At 39.8% G+C, this 23,023-nt stretch overlaps 2 protein-coding genes across 4 annotated transcripts in view; both read left to right on the top strand.

The window, feature by feature from the left end:
• nup210 (nucleoporin 210) overlaps positions 1-4,254 on the top strand; it is a 28,304-nt gene extending 24,050 nt beyond the window's left edge. Inside the window, exons 38-40 of one of the 2 annotated variants that reach the window (XM_063464606.1) lie at positions 184-306; positions 1,848-1,928; positions 2,999-4,254. In XM_063464606.1, coding sequence (XP_063320676.1) covers positions 184-306; positions 1,848-1,928; positions 2,999-3,102 — 308 coding nt within the window. In that variant the 3' untranslated portion in view covers positions 3,103-4,254. The remainder of the gene's footprint in view (positions 1-183; positions 307-1,847; positions 1,929-2,998) is intronic. The other variant, XM_063464607.1, reaches the window with a different exon arrangement.
• A 4,673-nt stretch (positions 4,255-8,927) lies between these two features.
• The window catches only part of LOC134618083 (IQ motif and SEC7 domain-containing protein 1-like), a 96,971-nt gene continuing 82,875 nt past the window's right edge, over positions 8,928-23,023 (top strand). Inside the window, exon 1 of one of the 2 annotated variants that reach the window (XM_063463327.1) lies at positions 8,928-9,571. In XM_063463327.1, coding sequence (XP_063319397.1) covers positions 9,312-9,571 — 260 coding nt within the window. In that variant the 5' untranslated portion in view covers positions 8,928-9,311. The remainder of the gene's footprint in view (positions 9,572-23,023) is intronic. The other variant, XM_063463324.1, reaches the window with a different exon arrangement.

The raw sequence follows: 23,023 nt of genomic DNA, 5'->3' as shown, positions 1-23,023 counted from the left end.
CTGTGGGAAATGAGGACACTGACATGGCATATTTTTAGTAACCATCTTTCCATTCAGGTATCAGACATCACCAGTGTTGTAACATACATCATTATCCTTTCTGCCGTAGCTAATATGTTGAGTGTGTTGTGTGATTTCAGCATTTCAAATGGGCTTGTTATCTCAAACGCCTCTCTCTCTCAGCAGCTGCTTCTCCAGTTGGTTATATGGAGGGGGGCCACTCCTTCCACAGCTTCATAAACTCCTACCAGATGATGTTCTGCACCTTGTTCGCTCTGCTGGCTGGTACAGCTATCATCATAATCGGTGGGTTGCCTTATTCTTGTTGGAATTACTCAGACTTAGATAATTGGAGGACCTGTTAGATCACATTTTAAAGAACTGCACTCTAGTTTGTTTTCTGTCATTAAAGTAATATTTTTGTGTACCTGGAGTGTACCAAGATCTTACATTTCGACAGCTGTTCACAGACCAGACCATAAGTATTTGGACTGTTACTTTTTTGGGGTGTGGGCATCGATTTCTGTGCATATTCTCATGCACAAAAATACTACAAAATATGCATTTTAGTAGGTTTAAAAATTGCTGTTTGAAGTGTAAAAGACAGGCTGTATGCTCAAAAAAGACATCACAGGTACGAGTGCCAATTAAAATGTCATTGAGTATTTTGTGGAAAATCTTTTGCACTTCTCGACTGTCTCAACTTACACTTTAATGCGTTTCTTTAGATCCACCCTCAGCTCCAGCTTGTTGTGGGGGTAACCCTGCTCGGAGTCAGCTCTTCATTTAGGTTGAGGCACATTGGAATGTTTTAATATTTACTGATGAATCAAAGCTATTCCAAGTGCTCAGCCTAGAAAGCTCTTAGGACGTTTCATCATTCAGCGATCCCAAAAGTACAGCCGAAGCAACCAATTAGTTTTGATTTGACTCAATCACTGCACACAGAATGCTCCTGTGCACCTCTCCAGTCCTGTTGCCTCTGTCAGCCTTGAAATCAATAAGGCAACCATAACGGATGCACCACCTTCTCTGACAGATGAGGTGTCATGCTTTGAGTTTACCCCCCTTTTTTTCTTTTCCCCTTTTCTTCTACACTACAGTCTATCATTTTGATGCAGGATCATTTTACCAACTAGGCTTTTCTATTTGTGAAGCTCGCCATCAGTTTGAGGGTATGGTCATGAAGTTGTACTATGACCACTGACAGGGAAACGGGTCATGATTACGTAGGTGTAGTCCAGTCTCTAAAATAATTTGTCCTTCCTGTGGAAGTCGCATCAATTCTCAAATATCAATCAACTTCGAGCCACAAGTGAGTCTTCTGTGCATGAGACAGAACCACAGCCCAAAGAACATTAACTAGGAAAATGTCCAAATACTTTTGAATAACTGTTTGTGCCCTGAGGGGTGCATCTCACATGAAACCCTTTCAATACTGACTTCTTAAACAAAATTAAAGTTGAGACTTTGCATCTTTTTAATGTGGTACTTCTTTCTCAAAATTAATTATGCTAAAAGCACAGAGCCTGAAGAAAAGTTACTGTACTCATTATCCAGACTGTGTACAAGCAAGGTTTTTCCACTGTTACTGGAACATCCATTAAAGCTATTAACATGTTTTGTATTTTAAAATTTTAAATCCTTCAAACACAAGCTGATGCATCAGTGTATTGCAGTGGTACAAGTTCTTTCAAAGTGAAGTACTTCTTTAACTTGACAGTCAGTTATCAGTGGTGGTCATAATTTAAAGCACCTAAAGTTGTAATACTATATTTTGTGGCTAAGAGTTTTTATATACGAAGGTCAACAAACACTCATGTTTTTAAATGTATCCCCCCGGGCAGTCCTCCACTCGGTGTTCACGCCAAGGGAACGAACTTATCATCCTGCTTTCATCCAGAGGACACCGCCGTCACCAGTCTCAGGTAGGGCAATGTCACTGTGACTTTACACAAACAGCGATTTGTAAATAGATGAGAACATGCATTCATGAGAATATACAGCTTGATCAAAAAGCTGACTGTGCCTAAAAAGCAGAAAGATATTGGATTTTAATTTGGCTACTGTCCCCTTCAAAGTAGCCCCCTTATGCAGCTTTACACAGCTCCCCACATTATCTGAAGTTGGCATCTTAGTCTGGGGGACAAATTACCCCTGTGAATGTTTAAAGAACCAAAAATAGTGTGGACTATTGTTTGGGCTCTGGGTTATAGCTTGACACAGAATTTGATGCTTACTCTCTCTCTCTCTGCAAATTTGTTTCATGAGCTTTTCTAAACATGGACACCGGAGGTCCATTTAAAATTGGCAATGATGGTATTTCTAACAATACATGAGGAAAAAATAATTTTCCAATGAACTGCTGCCACTGATGAGATGCGTCTTAATTTGTACTGTGAAATTATTGAAATGAGGTGCCATTGGCAGCAGCAGTGCTATAGTGCAATAGTAGTAACTCAGAATAAGTGAAATATAAGCATAAAAGTAGCCTAGGTAGTGTTTCCCCTGGAAATCTTTTTAGTATAAGATAATTAAACATGTTAGTTTAACAGTGTAACCCTTCCAGAGGTGCACAATTGTGTCATATGTTCCATCTTGAGTCAAAGCTTTTTAACCAGTTGAGTAATTGATTACTTTTCAGTTGGACATGATCAGCTGTTAGTATTTCCCTCCCCCTTAGCCTGGTTGTACTGATGTCACCTCAACATTTTATAAAGATCATTTGGATGTGAACCTAAAGCATAAATGATTTATCATTCTACAGACTCATTTGTCTTGAAGGAAGCTGGAGTGTTGATATAAGATGTATGTGTTAGTGTGTCAAATTATGCTGGTTAAATGACATTTAAACCATGTAGTGTTTTCTAGATTGCTTTTATTTACTAATAACTTCTAACAGACTTCTTCCACTTCTGGTTTGTGTCACACAGAGTGGTTGTGCCATTCGGCTCTTGATGCCTTGTTTACACTCTTTATTTAACATTTCTCTTTTCAGGTTTAGACTCACCATTATCAAATTCTTTCAACCGCACGTTACCCGGGACCAGCCTAAACAGCAGCCCCAGGTACCGGCTCTATTCCCCAGACTACAAGTCCTGATGAAGCCGGCTGCTTAGTCTCTCCTCCTTAAAATGAAAACACCCCAGGCCATTAAAGTGTAGAGAATATGCCTCTGTCCCTCAGGATGAATGCTGTGGGGAGGTGACAGCAAAATCTCAGTATCTTTGTTTTGAAATGTTGGTACAGATGCATAAATGAAACAATTTCTACCGTGGAAGATCAGTTAAAAGGCGATGCAAGATTATTATAGGGCTGTTTTCCAGTTTTCTTGTGTGTTTGCTTATTTGTGTGGAAGTAAATATAAATTATATGTGTGTGCACAATTATACATATCCTGTATGTATTTTTGTGGTTTGCCATGAAAATAGCTTTTTATACAAAACCACTTCATTGACTGACACCCAGTGAGGAGAGCACTTAAAAACTTTCAGTTTATGCTCATAATTCTTTTTCTTTTTGTTTGCTTGGCTACTAAATTTGAAGTGTAAAATGCAGTAACTCAGGATAAACCACATTCTCTTATAAGACAGAAATCAACTGTTAGTTTGAAAATATTTATTTTTTACGAGCAGATATGTTTAGTAATGTTGTAGTGTATACATTTTGAGGAAAAGTGCCGTCCACTGAATCCATCCACAAAGATAATGAACCCTTTAAATGTGCATATTACTGACCGTGAAAAGGTTGGACTACTTCTGTTTTAGGGCATTTTGGGGGGAGTTTGATTTTTCCCATTTTTCAATATTACTGATTTTCGAGCCACAATGCATCCAGCTTCTGTCTAATTCATTAATGTGAAACAGCAACGAAATGTGAACTGTCATTTAGTTTTTATCCCAGTGTTGCTTGATTGCAAAAAGCACTCAAATGTGACCAGGTCTCATTTCTGAAAATGTAATGCTTCTGTTTATTCCTACAGCCCACTTATCCTGAACAAGATTACTGTAGCATTGTTGAATTGCTTGAACATTTGATGTGTGATTTTTGTTTTAAATGCCATATTTTTGTATGTGAAGAAAAAAAATTAACGACCAGGAATTGTATTTATGCTAGCCACTCTGGGTTTGTTTGTTTTTTTTCCAGATCCATGCCTTACTGTCACATCTGACCTGCATTTAGCACATGATGCAGTTATGAATTTGTGTGAATATACTCTCCTCTTTGCTGATTAAAGTTTTTACTTTTTCTGTTCACTGTTGTCAGAATTATTCATCAAAAACCTTTTGTGAATTTGTCTTCTTGCCACATGCTGTCAGTTTAGTATAATTGTGGCAGATGAATAGACTTACAGAAAGCATTGTCTTCTTTGAATAATTCAAAATGCAGAAAACTAGAAACATTGATTCTGTCACTCACATTTGGCAATTTTGCAACTCGCTGTGGATTTCTGCATCGGCGTTTCATTAATGTGCTCATTAATACATTTTGTTTTCCTCTTTGTTGCTTTTTGATGACATGAAGTTCTTATCCTTTTCAGTGTTGTTGAAGTTGCATATTTTTAACTTCTCAGTAAATTGTAAACTACTTTAACACAATTAGTTTTGCAAAACATCAATAGCGGTAGAAGGAAAGAAAGCAGGACGATTTTTGCATTATCAACGGTTGACTTCCCACGTATCCAAAGGCCAGCACGCTCTATACACGCATTCGCCTTATTTCACACAAACACAAGGGGGGTGAGGTGGGGTGTCTTTCTCCTGGGCTCCCTCAGGACATGTAAAGGTCTGTGGCCACTGATCAAATATCTCCCATCTGTCTGTAACACTGCTCTGGGCTGCCGTGGTGGGACTCGGTCACCTGGCTCATTTGTATGCCCTCAGCAGCCACCTGCATGTCAGCAAATGCTACACAAACCCAAATAGGTGAGCAGAGCAGACTGTGCACCACAGGATTGTTTGTAAAGCAGCAGAACATCAGTCGTGGCACACGTACACTGCAATCCAAAAAGTAGCTCTTAGGGGTTTGCACTTTGTCGACATGTGCACTTTTTAGTAATTTACGACCTCATCTTATTTAGGACTGCAGCTAACAAGCCTGACAGCAGTTTTGATTAAATGCCTTGTAAATAAAAAAATGGTAAAATCATGATGATGTATAATAAGGAAAGGCACACAATTCTTACATTTAAGAACTGAAGGCACATTTCTGACGTTGTGGATTATTGGACAGGGGGATGAAGGGTGACATGCAAAGGGATGGAGAGACAGAGGAGGATGCTAGGGATAGGGTGAGATGGAAGCAGATGATCTTCTGTGGTGACCCCTAAAGGAAGCAACAGAAAGAAGAAGAAAAGATTATGTTTATGATGCTCTGTTAATTAAATCATTTCAGCTCCAGTGTTGTTGTTAGACTAGTCCCAGGGCTCAGTGGAAACCATATTGTGAGACATAAACCCTCACCAATGTAAACTGCTGCACAAGAAGAAGAATCCTGAGTGGGACTTATTCAGCTCCAGCTATAGTCTTTGCATTATTTCCCACATGCTCCTTATTTCTCAAAGGGGGTGTTAGACAGACAAAGCCTCAACTCATGCCTGAGAGCTGTTTATGAGAAAGCTCAGGAACACCAGCTGCTGTGGCCACAACGGGGGCTCGTGGGTATGCTTAAGATGTTGGCTGCCTTAGAAAAAGGAAACATTTAACCGGTGTGTTGTGTTGTGTAAGCAAACCCACCAACCTTTGACTGCCTTGCCACTTCAATAGCTGCTTTCAGGAGGCGCTGGTAGCAGTTGTTATTTTGCTGTCTGCTTCAGTTAAAATTCATTGAGATTCAAAAGTGGCAGTGAACGTCTCTTAAATTACTCCCATCAACAGGTAGTTGCATGTGGCTGTACAGTATATTTATGGCTTATTAAGGCAGTCTTCCGTGGATAAATGACACTCAATTTATTTTCTCCATTAAGGGACACAGGTTGTGGAAAAACTGCCTATCAGGCTGTTGTGTCTCGGGTGAAGCAAAACTGCCACTGTTCCAGATGTGTCACTGTGCTGGAGGTGGAGAGGATCAGTGATGTGGTACTGAATGAGACCTGACAAGAATGATAAGGCAGCTCCCACATGCTTTTCAGGACTGTGTGTGAAGATCTCTTTTTAAAGGAACGTCAGAGGCTGATGGACCTAATGACAGTATCGGTAGTTAATAGTCTTTTTTTTTTTTTTTTTTTTGCATATCTGTATAATGGCTGTAATGGATGTAAATACATTGCAGATGCATTTCCTAAGCAACACTGTGGCAGTATGACGAGAGAAGTGCTGAAGTTCAATTTTCAGGATTCATATAAAATCACTCAGGCTAATCAACTCGCTCTGTATTATTACTGTTTTGAACTATTGCAGAAGCACCATTCAGAAAACTCCCCATTTGGTTCATGCATTTATTTTAATTATATATTTCGTGCAATATGAGATCAGCGAGTAAATCGCTCTAACACCTACTACGCTTCCTCTCGTGTGCCATTTCAGATCCATCACACAAATGCACATGTATATGAGGTGGTTGTCGGCTCAGTAGAGACTATTTTGTATTCTCTTGGAGGGAAAAAGGAAATGTTTTCCACTCTGCTGGTGAGATTATTGGGGTCTTTCTTTCATCGCAGCTGGTAAATGTTTTGTAGGGCTGAACCTAGAGGCTTCGGGTTGGGTTTGTTTAGGGGCAAATATACTGTATGAGCGATTTCAGAAAATAAATCTCACTGGCTGCCACCCACATTGGCAACGCCGTATGACTGGTCAGCCAGAGGAAGAAAGGAGCCAGCCCAAGAGCATAATACTGACAGACAGTGTGTTTTGAAGTGGTTAATACTCTGTGGTTGCTGGCACTTGCTTATCCACAAAACAGGAGTTCCAGTACATTCAACTTGGAGTTGAAGGTATGGCTAATTGAGCTGTGTGGTTTGATAGTGTAATTGTGGACAAAGTTTAAAGGAATCAAATTTTTATGTTTGGGATTTTTGTGGGATTCTTTTTATCCCCACTTTCTGCCTTTAAAACACAGGGTCACTTGAAGAACAGCTTCATCATTGCTGGATGGGCTTCAGTGACTTGCTAAAAGGCAATTTAATTTGTCTAAAAGACACTGGCTTGAGGGGACCTATAAATGGATAGTAAAATGGCAGTTTTGGTGAGATACATTTTTACCTGAAGGCATTATGTGCCATGACAGAGAAATGCTTCAGAAGTAAGAAATAAAGCAAGGCATTGCGCAGCGCTGACATGTGACATTAGCCTGCGACATTCAGCTGTTAATAGCTGTATACGGTATATCCTTCTGGGTGGCGTTTCAAGGCTCGTGCTGCTCTCGTTGGCCTCCTGCCATGTGGATAAGGAAGCCACAGAGAAAAACCTAATGTACTCCATCTGTACTGCATGTCCTTAAACTGCTTCCCACTGCTCCCGGTTTGAATGAATTTGCTGATGCTCTGTCTCCACATTAAAACAAGTTATCTCAGATGATCCAAGTGCAGCCGTCAGATGGTGCAGCATAGAGGTAAAGCCCTCAGTTTCTTGGATGAAGCACTCTCCATTTGCACTGTAACTGTATCCACGAATGCAGCATCTCAACTGGAGCTTTGAAAAATTGATCAAAAGAAAATGAGAGAAGGGAGTTATGAGAGAGTTGGAGCAGCAGAGTTTTTGACAACTAAAGTGTGAGTGTGCATGTTGCTTTGATTTTTTTTTCTCTTAAAAAAAAAATCCAGCAATGGGGGAATGGTTGCAAGAGCAAACTGCCATCTTCCTCTCAGTTCCTACACACGTGTTTGTAAAACCACATCCTGCAGAGTACCCATTGTGCTCAATTCCAACTCCCATTTTATTCTTGGACTCTTCTACAGTAGCTTTGCATACTGTTGATTTGCAGTTGAAAGTCATTTTTATTCATCTTCTTGCAGGGCATCAGTTTATTATCTGTGTGCATCAAGTTGATTTACCCTTTCCTTGTGACTTAACCCAACTTTCTTCTGAGCCCTGAGACACCATATTAACAACATCCACACTTATTAACACCACAAGGAGCCAACAGTAGGAAAAAAACACTCTGAGGTAGGCTAGAGCCCAAGCTTTTGGTTCCTGGGGATAGCTTCCAGATATCTCCCCTCATTATTTGAAACTTTGATCATGCTTAATATGAGCATCTGCCATTAGAGCAGTATATATAGGACAGGAATCAGTTCTTAGACATCGACATCTAAAAGTCTGTGTTTTAAAAGCAGGATGTGACGAACAAATGAGGTGAAGCTTAAGCATCGACCTCAAAGTCATCAAAGTCGGGTGCTGCAGTTTGCTCTTGCTGTTGGCCTTCTCTGGGACACCTCGTGTTTAATATACAGCCCCCTGTCCCAAATGCACAGAACACATCAGTCATTTCTGTTTCAAAAACTAATGTATGCTGCTGCTAACGCGATCATTTCATTAGAGGGGAATATAGCCTGCTGGAGAAAATGGCAATACACAGACAGCATAGTAAACAACTCTGCAGGGAAGACGCAGCAGCACTCTGTGTCTACCAGACTGTGTTACAGCGCAAAACACAGGCGCAACAAAGTTCTGCCTAATCAAAAATTGATCAAAATGCGTGCGGCTCTTTGCAATATGAATCCTTGTCGGAGAGAACAGACGATGCGTGTGTTGTCTGCCTGCCTGGAGAAGAGAAGAGGACGTGCGCAGGAAATAGATCCGCTGAAATGGAAAAGGGTGGGAAAAATGAAGCTCCTGACAAACTCAACATTCATTTACCCCCCTGCATTAGCCCAAAAGTAATTACAGCTGCCTGCGAGCAGTAGATTCATAAAACTTGAAAACCCCGCCCACTCCGTCGGCCAAGCGTCTGTTTACGAAAAGTCACGGGAACGGCATGGAGCTAGAGGGACCTAATAGAAAATGTCATACCGCGTTGCCAACAGGGGGAATGAGCTGACTTTAGAGAGAGCCAGCCGGGATCCTCACGGGGAAGTCTGTCACATTCGGGTGAATGATATGCTGAAGCCTGCTTGACATTCCCAGCCTTGATAGGTGAGTAGTTTCTAGTTTCGTGGCAGTGGGACTTGGAAACGCGTGTACCCGGGAGTATTTCTGATTCGGATTATTATCACCCTCATCGTTTTTTGTTTTTTTTTTTAAAAACAATGACGAGGCGTAAAAGGCGCAACGCACTGAATTGTTGCGCCTAAACCCCAGCCTGGACTACAGACCATCTCCCCGGCTTCTGCGCTACGACAGGGAACGCAGAATAAAAACGGCAGTTGGAGCGACATGGAAAGCCCAACGGAGAACCCTACTAGGGCTGCGGAATATTTGAAGGAGCTTAATAAAATAATCGAGACGCAGCAGGAGTTGCTGGAGAGGCAGAGGGGGAGGATAGAGGAGCTGGAGCAGCAAGTGTCCGACTTATGCTCGGAGAACGCCTGTCTGAAGGAGCAGTACCAGCGGCACCTGGCAACCTGCAGGCTGCTGCAGGGCAGCAACAGCCTCTCCACGCTGGGAGCCATAAAGGAGCACGCCACGCAGGAAAAGTAAGGCACAACGGCATCTTATGTTGTTTCTGTCAAAGTTAAATTAATGCCGTAGAGCTGCGTTTGCTCATTTAGTCTTTAAAAAAGTTCTAAATGTGAGTGAAGTAATTAATGCTAAACGAGAGCCAAAGTGCGCGGAGCCACATTCATGGCACACAGTTACACAGAGCTGCTACTTTGGGAATCAACGGTCTCCTTTTATTCTCGTCGCTGCTGCTGATGAGTTGGTGACCATACCAGCCATCATCGTTATGTGTCTGTTGGTCAAATAAACAGCAGATAAATCTTCAAAATTGCACAGCAGCCCCCCCCCCCCCCGCCTTTTTTGCGTTAAAGAGTGTGTAACTGTCAGTTACACACTCAGAGGTCTGCAGATCTAGTGCAGATAATATGCTGTACACAAACATGATCATGGTTCTGTGCACTTGAGAAAACCCCATTTTCTGGTTCTTTTGGATTAAAAATTAGAGTTTTAAACTTGCAGAATATCGTTTGAACTCATTTAAAAGATCACTTGAAGGAGGGTTTCATGTGCGTAGACAAACACGTATCCTCCAAATATCCTTGATATGAGAAACCAGTAGCTGCAGTCTTTGGGAAACATCACACATATGCTACTTTGGATGAATCTGTTATGCAATAATAGTTTAGGACAGACCCAAAGGGTTAAGCCCCAGGCAGAGCAGAGGAGGTAGGATAGTTGTGGGCATTTGTCTTAGCAGTCTGTCTTACCCTTCTTGTACCATTTCTGTGTTGAATTTCACTCCCTGTTGGCTGTATCTCCAAAATGCTTGCAGACGTTTAACTCAGTTTTGACGCTCTGCAGGATCATGTGATTGTGCTTGACCTTCATCTCCAGGGGCATGTTAGTGTCATGAAGATCACTGGCAGCAAATCAATACTGATGACTCATGGACTGTATGTCTTTGCCAGCTATTAAAGCCAGACTCATGAGATTGGGACATTGTAACACTGACCTTTAGTGAGCCCCATCTATAAATCTCACTTGGGTATTCTAGCTGATTTCGCTGGGAAAAAGCCTGTCACCATCTCATTCTGTACTGTCACAGTGTCTGAACACTGTTTGAGTCCAGCTGTGGTAGACTGGCACAAAGGTTACAGAGGAGCCCCTGATTAACCCAGTGAACTTGATGAAATATGACAGCTGTTAATAATGTAAAGTGGGGTTTATGGAGGATGCAGGATTAAAAATGCCACTTAAGTGCAGTGAGTAATTTAAGGAATGCAGATGCCTTAAGCAAGACTGATTCTAAGATCTGCAAAGGTCATTTTAGCAAAGAGAAGATGGGATTTAAATAGCATATGCTTGGAAATTAAACTGTCTAGTCATGCTTCCCCCTGTGTTACAAGGTCAGGGACAGTGGTAACAGTCGGCAAGAAAAAGAGGCCCATATATTTCTACTGAGTAACTTGTTTCTCTGAGGAATTCCCACTTTGGGAGTGTTCTCCTGTTTCGCCATATCTATGCATACCTCCATAAAAAGGAGTGAGCAGCTTTCGTAAGGCTAGGAGACGTGCTGATACCACTTGGCGCTTTGGTATCACCCATGCCAGCAGCATAGCGAAAGGGACAGCAGTCCTTGTCTGTAGGTTAGTTGAGCCACAGTTATGGTGTGTATACACGCGTATTGTTTTTTGTTGTTTTTTTTTTTTTTTTTTTTTAAATTGATCAAAGATCTACCAAAAGGTATCTACTTTTTCAAAAATTTACCTGCAAAATTTACCTTTATAGATAATTAGGATGTTGAAATGCTTGTTAACACAAAGTATTTAGATGGCTTTTAGTTTAGCACATTAATCCAAGCCATACAAAACTAAAATCTAATTTGTAATGGGTTTTTTTTGTTTTTTGTTTTTTGTATATGTCACCAATTCTTGTACTATCATTCCCATCTTTCGACACATCTAAGAAGCTCATTTTCCATCAAAAATCCTTCTGGGCGGCTCAGCAGAAAGCTCTCATTTTGCTACTTGTATCTGCAGTTTCCTTTTCTATTTTTACCACCCAGCGCTTGTCATTGAGTCACAACAAATACTGGCCGATGAAAGGCAGCTGTAAGACTTGTATGATTACCCCCATTCTAGGTACACAACATGTCCACTCGTTTCTTTCTTCAGGAGGAGCTGCCTCCTATCTCAGAAACATGCATGCTGATGCCCCCTGTGATCACAATGAGCTTTTAAAACACTTCAGTGCAAATCAAACATCACATGCCCGAATGTCAAAATTATCTGCAAACAGCAGATGTTAATGTTGTTTAAACACATGCACATCAGACCTTTTGGCTTTTTGTCCTGAAAATCATCCTTTGGATGAGGCAAAGCATGCCCCACCCCACCCCCATGTCAAGGCAGTCTTTTGTCCTTTTTTTTCTTTTTTACATTATGCTGGGAATGTAGACAAAGCTTTCTTTGCTGTGTCAGGCATGTCCTCTTTCCTCTTACTGTGGTAGTTGTCATTCCGGTTACGTAATGAGGAAGTGACTAGCATTAAAAGTACAGTAAAAAGGAAAGCGAATACCTTACCAGAAAAACAAGTAATTCCCCAAAACTAGGCCAGTTGTCTGTGTGAAAAGTCTCCTCTTGAGGAATAGATTGACCCTCTGATATTCTCCTTTATTTCCAAGAAATAAAGGAGAATATTAAGCATGAACTAACTAGAGCACCAGCTCATGACTATATACTGGATATAAACTCCAAGAGATGCTTATTTTAACTTAGAATAACAGTCTGCCTGGTTTTTGTTTGAAGATGTCAAAAATCTGACTACATCTAAATCTCACTAATTAATACCTTTTTTTAAATTGCTTTTATTTAACCAAAAGCAAAGTTTTTAAACATTGCTCTATAGTAATTTAATATGACTGTCTGATCACCTTTTTTTGTCACGAAGACAACGAGTGGTTTTGTTGAGTTTTGTCTTTCTCAGGAAGGCAAAGCCTGAAATTCAATGGTAGAGATAAACTTTTTTTTAAGATTATGATCACTACCTTTGTAAAACTCCACCCAGTCCCATGTGCATTGTTGTTTTTACTTTTTTAAAATTGATTGCGAAGCATTACAGGCAACAACATGTTTTTGTCATGCACTGGTAAATGTTGAGTTTGGCTCTGTACGTTTCAGACTAGCAGGGAGAAAATGTCACTATAGGCGTTATGTATTAGACAGTTATTCAAATGAATGGATACTCGAAAAACTGGCACTTCATTTGCCTATTTAAACATAAAATGTCATGCAACTTCCATCACAAAAAAATTGTGTTGATGTAAGTACTTGGGGAATGGAATTTATATGATTAGAGCTGCATAAAGTCAGTTTCTTAAAAATATTTAATAGTAATTTTCTGTGTTACTCTGAGTCCGAAATATTAATCTGAACACTTGCAGCCAACACATTTTCCAGACTTAATGCACTGTAAAACCTAGCAATGGTTTTATTCATGGAGTGAGCCAGAGATTTCCAGAATCCCCTTTGTGTAAAATGTTGACTTTAATATATTAGATTTGTTGTTATTTGTTCTTAAACAAGTGTAGTTAACACATATTTGACCAGATAAGGGCTCAATTGCATATTTTAAACGCAAAATTTCAGAAAACTGGATGTAATTAGTTGACTGGGATTTATAATGATGTCTTTTCCCCAATTTACATGTGGTGTGATTAACCATGCTGTGGAAAGATGTTGGATATAGATATATGTTCCTGTGAGACTAGAAAAGTAACTGCTGTGTGTTAAACTTTTTATGAGGAGGGGAAAAAAGCTTGGTGGGGGTTGGGGCATGGTCACATGATGCATTATGCTGTTGTTTTGCTCATTTCTTTTCTTGAGATTAAAGCCATTACCTCTAACTCTTCCTGCTACATGTACCAATATGTAACGGATTTAGTGTTACTGCATTTTGCTCTCATTACAGATCAAAATACAATTTTTAGTTCCTGATTGTCTTCTGACAGCGACTGTCTGCTACAGCCAGCATGCCTTATTTTTGTTAGATAGTGATCTTGAATAGAGTCTGTGCTGTTTGTTCATACTGTATATGGAAAGCGTTAAGCTATGCTGACAGGTTCAATTGTTGCTGGCTGAAGATGACATCTGTAAGTCACTTTATGAGGGCCAGGAAGAGAGAAACAAAAACACAACCACTGTAAAACAGCTGTGGGACTACAAGTCAAAGAAAAGGGGAAAAAGTCTACTGAATGACGCATTACCTTGTTTACTGGTGTCTCTGGTTGGCTATAAACAGACGGGTTTTCCCTGTGTGTTGTTTTTACATTTTTTTCTCTTTGTCCTCTTTTGGACACAACACAGAGAGAGCAGGAAATATGATGTGAAACTGATAGTGGAACCTGTGGTGAAGAGTCAACCTATTTATCAGTGAACTCTACAGAAAAGGTTCTTGTAACATTGTCAGTCAGGTTCTCAGGATGGACAGCCGCTGCAAAGGTATATAAAAAAAAAATCTTCTCAGCTTGCGCAGACCCTGTTATTTTATAAACTTGTCCACCTGGGTGACTACATAGTGGCTTAGAAGGACTAACAGAATAGGAATTATTCCCAGTCAGTGTCTGTGTGTGGCATTCAGGCGAGAGTTAACAGTCACATACATATTATGTTACTTCTGGCTCTACGGTTGCCTGCCTTGTCAGCCCTTTAGTTCAACAGTATTTATGCTGACCATATAGTTTCTTTCCTAATGGAGTTTGTTTTTAACAGCCCTCTGTAGTTTCTTGTATTCCTTGTACTCACAGTGGAATTAAGTTACAGGTATTTCAAGACAATGTTGCAAGTTTTCGCTGCACGCATTAATGATAAGTGGTTACATGTGCAGTTATGTTGAGACTGTGGCAGCTTTTCGGCCACGCGTCCCTGGTCAGTCTCAGAAGCGATTAAAACAATTACAGCCACAAATTAAACCTTTAATGAAACCTTTCCAGTGTTTGCGAAAAAATGTTTTTCAATGCGTGATGCAGTAGAAGCTGCTGTTTTAATCAGAGTGGATCCACTGTGATCCGAATAGGTCCTCTGGGGTTTGGGGGTAGAATACTGTTTGCTATTACTTTCATTTCTTATCTCGGAGCTGGTGGATGCGTCTGCCAGGCCACATTTAGCATTCAGACTTTGTCCCAGGCCCAGATAGCCAACCGAGTGTAAACAAAATTTGTGATGCTGATGTGATTGCTGGAGTGATAACTTCTTCAACTGTAGATGACAAACAGCTGATATGTCATTTTTGAAACTCTTCTTCTTCTTTTTTCCACTCAGCCTTTTAGTTTTTAGTTTTCCAAAGTGTATTAAAGAGATATTTGAATGTAGATGTTTTGGTTATTCTATGTTTGGAAATCTGATGTAATTATGCACTGAAACAACAGTGGAAAATTCCGAGTCATATTAGAGATTTGAGTTCAGTGACTGTGGGAGAAGACTTTGTTAAGGATTTTTTTTTTCAAATTCCAGGCAGTCTTTGAAAATGAAGAGCATAAAGAAGCATATGTGCTCTTGAGTGATCAATTATTAATCAATAACACAAGAAATAATTTCAAACACCAGTGCTCGAACAAGACTTCCGAATGCTGGTGAATGAGCAGCGAAGCTCTTGAGTTGCTGATGATGTGCAGTGCTAGGCTTGGTTACTTGCCAAGACACAGACTCCATAGTTTCTGTAGGGCTGTGAGAACAAGAAGAACATTTTTAGGCAGGCAGTGCATTTTCAATGTATGTTTTATAGATTCATTTACAGTCATTGCATATATTCAGCAGCTGTAAACTGTGCTTTGGAGCTCATGCTCTGCAGGTTAAATGTTTGACAGTTAAAGCAGTTGGATATTTCATTTTCTTTTTAAAATGCATTTGAGATTTGGCTTTTCTTTAAATGTTCAACAACAAAATCTGAACCATTCCTACCTTGTAAAAAATGAATGAATGACGAGTGGGACGGGCCGTAGATATGGCAATATCACACATCACTCTCTCTCGTGATACCAGTCGATACAAAAACACTGGGATAAGAATAGCAATATATATTTTTTTTTTTACCAAGACCTCTGTTTCAAATGGAGTCCCAGACAGTTTGACTAACCAGAGTCACTATTTTATGACTCCTCTTGGTTGCACTTATCAATCACGGTAACGTGAGCAGAAGAAACAATGAATGAGAGAGGTAAATAACTCAAGTGACACATTTATTGAAATTAAATAATAATAATCCATAAAACACCATAATACAGGAATAAGTGAACAATTCTTCCTTTTTCTCTTTTTCCGTTCTCTTTTCTGTTTAGATAGACAAATTGTTTTGTGCATTGTGTTGTGATACTGCTACATATCTTTGTGGTAAGCTATTGTGAGTTGCTCCGTGAGACTCATTCCTAAATAAGGAACTTGCATTTCAATTTCTAAAGCTTTGGTTTTTATTATTTAATTTATCTCATTATATTGCAGATCCAGCGCTTGGAACCAAGCCTGTTAGTACTCATAGGAATTAGTGTTGTCAATTGAATCAATAGATACTCAAGTACTTGATAAATGTCCTTTCAGGTAGCTGATTTTGGTCAGTACTGTTGTTCACTGTCATCTGTGGTTTTGTATTGCTTTCTGTGTGAGTTACAGATGTTATGTCTTGGCTTCTTTGCTGTAATTTGCTGCCTAAGAACAACTTAGTTGCCCTTCCTAAGCCCCCTCTGTTGAGCTTGTAGACTGGAAATTGGCAGGTTCATAAATAGTTCACCCCATGCCACTGTAACGGCTTTAGCATGTGTTTTGGGACCACATGGCTGGAAATAATAGCATAATGGAGAAAGCTGCTTCTTGTGGCTGGTGGTGTCCACTCATTTACCCGGTGATCTGCTGAACAATCAGTGTGCCAAACCAAATTTACGAGCACATGGGCTCCCTCTCTCCAGCAAAGCCCCCTCTAATGAAATGCCCCTACTAGATTAATGTCTACACAGGGATGATTTGCATCCAGACCCACCTATAAATTTCAGGCAATGGCCAAAGAGAATTTGAAACTTGCACTCAAAATCAACTGCAGGCTGCCTTTAGGTGTAATAGACTGTCCCTCCTCAGTGTGACTGCAGTCTTGCTGGAAGAAAGCCAGGCACTGCTGACCTCTGGTTCCCCCAGTCAGGCCTATCACGACACTGTTACAGTTGTTTTGTGTCCTTTGTTGTTGCTAGTTGTCTCATAAGATAGGATAATTATGGCCATAATGAACACTTACCTCATGGGGTTACAAGTAAAGCCTTCACCAAAAAAAACGTATATGTTTAAATCACCAAACTCAGCTTAATTTAACTTGCAAGTAAAGTCTTGATATGAATTCCTGTGGGATTTGAGAGTAATGATGTCAGTAGACTAGATAAGGCTAGTATGGCGCCATTTGACATGCGTTTCAGAAACCACAATGATTGGATTGTGACTGAGCGTCAATTCAGTGAATGAAATGAGTGAAAACAAGGATGCCTGAAAGTCAAGTTGTGTGGCTTGTTTGCATTGCGCTTAAATGATTTATGACCGGGAACTTCAGGGATAAACCAATGGATCTGACTAAGGTGTGTTGATGGACATCGAAGCTTAAGTAAACATGCTCGTATGGTTAAAGTGTTAGAGTCATATAAACCTAACTTCTCGTGTGTTTTTCTCTGGGGGGGTGTCTTTTTAATAATTTAACTCGCTGCTGATGGTAGTGTATGAGTAGTGAGGTATATCAATTGTCTCACCTTGCTCTGAGTAGGAAAGAAAGAACACACGCTGTCTTCTCAAAGCGCTGAACAGCTTTTGCAGATACAGTATTGTTTGGCCTATTCTTGCTGTTGGCCATGAAATGAAAATGATACAGTGCTGTTTTTATGGTGTTGTAGGTGCCGAAATGCAAAAATATATGGGTCATTTTAGCCAATTGCTAGGCAGTTGCTAGGCAACGTGATGACGTTATAATATATCATGTGCAATTCAAGTTTTGTGGCAATAAATGAGATGTTGTTGTCGTGAAATAAAAAAGAACAGTGTGCTTGCACGAGGTGTTAGGTGCATAAAACCTAAAAACGGGTTATTTTAGCCTGTTGCTGTGTGATTGCATGATGATATCATAATATCTGATACCTATGAGAACCTTCAGGGGCCCAAGATGTACTTATTAGCCAGGTTTGGTTGCTCAGCCCCTGATGCTGTAGTAGGATTTGGCAGACAAAGGAAGAAACTCACAAATAGACAGATATTTTGCGTATTATAGCACCATACTGCATATGATGTAATGGAGCACTGAACTCACGATTCACAAGTAGCACATTACAATGACAAGATTTTTTTCTGTGTTTTCATAGTTGGTTATTTTCAGAAAAAAGCAAACAAAAAACTGTTCATGGAGACAAAAACAGCTTTTTGCTATACAGTTACAATATTATGTTTACTCAAAATGTACTAAATGATTCTCATCTTTTTCATTTTTGTCAGTTTTGTGTTAAAGAAGATTTATGGATGATAAAATGTTCTCTTCTCTGTTTATTCCCTGATGTTTTTGCTTTCTTTATTATTGCAAACTGTGATCAGCACTCAAACAGCACACTTGTAGCGGCCACAAGGCCAAAGTATAGTTGCCTGTTCATTCTTTATTTCTTCACAGTTGAACCAATTATCTGCCTCACAGCTGTCAAAACCAGCTGATGCAGCAGCTGAATCGAAGGCAATTTGTAGCATAGTACCTGTGGAGAGCTGTTTGAAATGCTGCCACTAGTTTTCTGCCAAGTGGGAGTGCGGTGTGTGTGTATGTGTGTGCGTGAAAAGCTGACAAGGTGGAGGCTGAGTCAACAGTTAAACACAGATGAGGAGCTACTGCTTACACACACTCTTCTTAGTCACCATGGATAGATGTCAACACAGGCCTCGTTACAGCTGGCTGGGCTGAATTTTCTGTTGCGAGTACTTAACTGGTTTGTGTACTTAAGTTTGCTGATGGTTACTTGCTGGTTTAACAGGTTCAATTGCTTCCACTCAGGTGTTGGCTTGCGGTATGTGCGTTTCAGTGCTTGCAGATGGAGCGCACTTCTTCTTTTGTTCTTTATAACCTCAGACTTTGCAAGAGACTCTGAGGGCTCACCCAAATCCGAGCAATATGTTCAGGAATGCAGCATGAGTAAGAGTGAGATCCCCCTGTATCCAGCTCACTGTGTTAGGTCAGGTGTTTAAGACCACTTGGATTCAAAGTGGGAGAAAAGAGCAGTGGGCCTTTTTAACACGAGTTTTAAATGTCTTTAGATGATATTGTAATCTCGCTGATTGTGTTTATGTTTGAAACACGACCATCCAAAAAGTTGAGAGGCTGTTTATATACAAAGAAACACAAAATTAAATTTTAATTTATAAACCATTTAAAGCCTGCGGCTCAGTTTCCCAGACATGAATTATACCTAGTTGTAGATCATAAACTTTTCTTCGATTTTTTTTTTTTTTTTTTTTTTTTTTAAAATTTACTGGTTAGACTTGGTCTGGGACTACAGTTAATCTATGTCCGGTAAACATGCTGATTATGTTATTTTGAACATTGCATAGAGAGCTATTTTGAATCTGATGCCAGCAATCAGGGACAACATTGTTAGTTTAATTACAGTATTTACATGATTAGTTATAAAAAGAGACTCCCCGAGGGATCGTCTTCTGGGAAAAAGTGAAATATTGTTGGTTCAAAGTGTTTGACAATATAGTACTGAAGTCAGATTGCAAAGAATTTGGGAATTCCCTTTAAAGAGGCAGAGAATCCACATCTCTGGACGAAATGGACAAAGAACTAATATTGAATGGCCCTGCTATTTGGGCCCTTAGGTATGACTTTATTAAAAATAGACATTTTCCTGTTGTGGAAATGTGTTGCTGCATCCAGAAATAATGTAGTTTAAAATTTTACCATGCAAAGAAACATAAACTATGTCCGCTTACTCCTCTGGACCAGAGCTCAACTGTCCTGTGGTCTTGCAAAACAAAATTTGGACACTTTGTCCACAAAGCTAAGGAGCACAGGGAACATCCAGCAAATTGTCTGAAATGGGGATGTCACCCAGCTTTTTCTTTCTTAAGCAGAGTTTTTTGTCATGCCATATGTAGTTTTTTCTCATACACAGTATAAAAGATGGACATAGCTACTAATGTCACCTGTTGGAATTTGAAGTCCCATTTTGAGCATTTCCAGCGTAGCCAAAAAAGAATGTGAAAAGTAGGTCTGTCTGTAAAACTGCATGCTCATTGGCTAATGACTAACGATTCTTAAAGTCATTAGGAAAGCGTTTATAGAGTCAGAAAACTGCTCTCCTATTTACTTCTTCTGATGTTTTACAGATATTTAATAACTAACCAGGTGGGATTAACTTGTCCATTTTGGCTGTCTGACAATCATGGTAACTATGTAGGAATAAGGCCCCGGTCACACAGGCCTAGAAAGTGATCTGCGACCATCTGGCAACCTCCTGTCATAAAGTAAAAGTGAATATTCCACAGCTGGTTGCAATTGGTTGCTAAAGGTTGATGGCAGTTGCTCAGAAAATGATTTGCGAAGTCTTAGTTAACACAGGTCTACTGTCGGGTCAGTGATGACCACAACCACAACCACTAGGGGAATAAACGTTAATTTCCCAGACCAGTTTACAAACCACTTCCTTATGATTGCTTTTGTTCGCTAGTTAATCGCTGCGGTCATAGTTTTAATGGAGGCGACAGACTTGTCTGTGAAAGTGCATCACCTTCTTTACAACCAGTTTCACTCAGCAACATTATTGTACATGAAATGGACAACTTGCATATCTGTGAGGCCTTATTGATTCTTGACCAATATTCAAGGAAGACTGCTTAAATTAACAAGGTGATGTCAAACCATATGCTGCACATATTTCAACAGTAATGCTGCTTGGAAAAGAAAAACTACCTGAAAGAACCCATTGAAAATCTTTTTGCTCATTGTGAAAACAAAAAAAATGACAAAGAGTGTCTTGAACCTTTTGGGCAGCTAAAAAAACGGTCTTAAGCACAGATGGGAAAACTCTGACTGGTACTCCAGTGTAGATGATGAGAAATTAAAGTGGGCAAAAGAAGAATGGGCTTTTGTGCAGTTTTCTTGTACAAGTGTGTATGTGTGTACGAATGTGTGTTTGTGAAGAATTGCCACTTTCCTTTTATGCAGGAGCTGACAGCCTGTGGGGGTCATGCACCAGTAACTCCTCAGAGATACATAATTTGACAGCACCATGAGAAACAAACCACTACAGAGAACGGGACTCAGTAGATCTGCTTAGCAAGACACATTTGTGCTTTTAATTAGCTGCTGATTAATACAGATCATTTAGGTCTCAGTAATATGGACACAAGAAGTGTGTATTGCACTGAGGAGCCTAGGACTTGATGAATGGCCTTAATTTATGTACTTGACCGGGGGAAAAAAATGGGAAGTAGGAATAAAGACACACAAACAAGCATCTTACCAGAGAAGCAAGTGTAAAATCTACATCAAACATTAAAATGATGCATCTTGACTGCAGTGTTCTTTGAAAAGGAAACATCTTATAAAATATTGACAATAAATGTGAAAAGGTACACAAGAGCGTCTAGCTTTGGTGTTCCTCCTCTGAGGGACCTGTCAGCGTGAGTGAGCTGTTATAGCCGACCGCAGGTTCAAGTCATTGATCATTTGATGGCATTGTTCTGAATGGAGGCAAGAGCCACGAAATTGCAAGAAGGCCTGTTCTGCTTTCAGTAGAAAGTTTTGAAAATTGAGTGCAACTCTGGGTGTGATTTATTCTTTTTCATCACAGCTTGAAGGAGTTTGATCGCAGAAGCTTAAAGCATTTCATAACTGCCACGCTTGCTGCTGAATTACACAGTATATTATTCAGTAAAGCCACTAACTGTTTAGGTAACTTAGGAAATAACTTTGGTCTAACCAGTTCAGTCAAGGACTGCAACGTTCATAATGGCATTCCTGCTGTTAGCCTTGTCAAGTGCGAGGTGAAGAGGTCAGAGGTGAAGATGGGTCTGTGTGTCCTGATTGTATTTATTTATTTATTTATTTTAAATGTTGAGGCCAGTAGAACACAAAGAAGAGAATAGCAATACAAATATGTGGTACAGCACTGTTTGCATGCAGTATTAAATATGGTCTCCAGTGCAGTAGTCTTATTTACAATGTCATTTAAATGCCTTAAAAAAATAAATAATAATAACTACAGTAGCTTTTGATATTTTCTAAATAAGTGGAAGGAAATGGGTGCACATGTTTTTCTTTATTGCCCAGTACTATTTTTTTATTTTATTTTTGCCATATTAAAAGTGATGAAGTGCTAGAAGCTATTTCTTCAAGGCCTAACCCTACTGAATATTTTACAGTGAAAAACAAATAATGGGTTTCTAATTACATTGGAGCAGGCCTTTCCTGAAAGAGGTGAGGAAAGTAAAACGGCTTTAGGAAATTGTGCCCAAGCTTTAATAATACATGGTAACGTTTCTGAAAGTGAAGAAAATGTTTTACCTACAATAAGCCATACACAGTGTAAAAACAGGAATTTGTTGGAAGCAAGGTGTGTTTGTCTGTGTGTTGCACAGTAGATGATGTTCCAGTTTATTTGATGCTAAGCAGGGAGATATGATTAAATGAGCAGACTAATGCATTTCTGCAGCCGTGTCCAGTTGCACTTACTCTTGCAGAAACGCAGATTGATAAACTCTGAGTCAGCGTTCTTTGCACTCGCTCTGCCCTCCCTGATCATTTCCTCTCTCACAACAGGAAACAGACTGTCCTCACAGCAACAGACTCTGTATCTGATCCAAAGGAGAAAAAAAAGGGCTTAAATATGTACCGTACACATGCAGTGAGGTAAAGGGCAAGTGGAAGCCACTGAGATGGCAGTGAATGTAATTCTGGTTGTGGGGTGGAAATCTTAATTCTACCACTTGAGATTTCACTTCTCTGCAGGCCGCTATTGGAGAAACCACCCTCACAGCTTGAGGAGGCCTTCCTGTGGAATGATACTTCCAATGGGATTTGGCATTTCATGCATTATTTAAAAGGCTTTGGGAATGCACCTGAAAGTGGCTGATGTTTCAGCGCAATGCAGAAGAAAAACAGCTCAACTTGGATTCTTGCTTTCATTCATGTATTTGTCATCATTAAGATGATAGTTATATAGGCAATAAAAAGTGGATTTCATTTTTATTTCCATTACCACCCAAATTAGCTTTGAGAACCTGAGTAAATTAATAATCCATTAATATTCTTGTCTCATATAACCATACATTCTAAAGGTGCTTTTTCTCAACTTGCTGCTTTCTGTAGCCATTTCGGAAATCTAATTTAGCTCAAATCTAGTTGGTACAATTCCTGATTGAGTTCTAATGACTGAGTCATAGAGGCAGGTCCTGCAAATCGCAGTAAAGCAGACATTAGAGTTTTTACAC

The sequence above is a fragment of the Pelmatolapia mariae genome, linkage group LG20, assembly GCF_036321145.2.
Source record: "Pelmatolapia mariae isolate MD_Pm_ZW linkage group LG20, Pm_UMD_F_2, whole genome shotgun sequence".
In the NCBI taxonomy this organism is placed as follows: domain Eukaryota; kingdom Metazoa; phylum Chordata; class Actinopteri; order Cichliformes; family Cichlidae; genus Pelmatolapia; species Pelmatolapia mariae.
The sequence above is the reverse complement of the archived record's forward strand: the minus strand, read 5'-3'. Positions and strand labels throughout refer to the sequence as shown.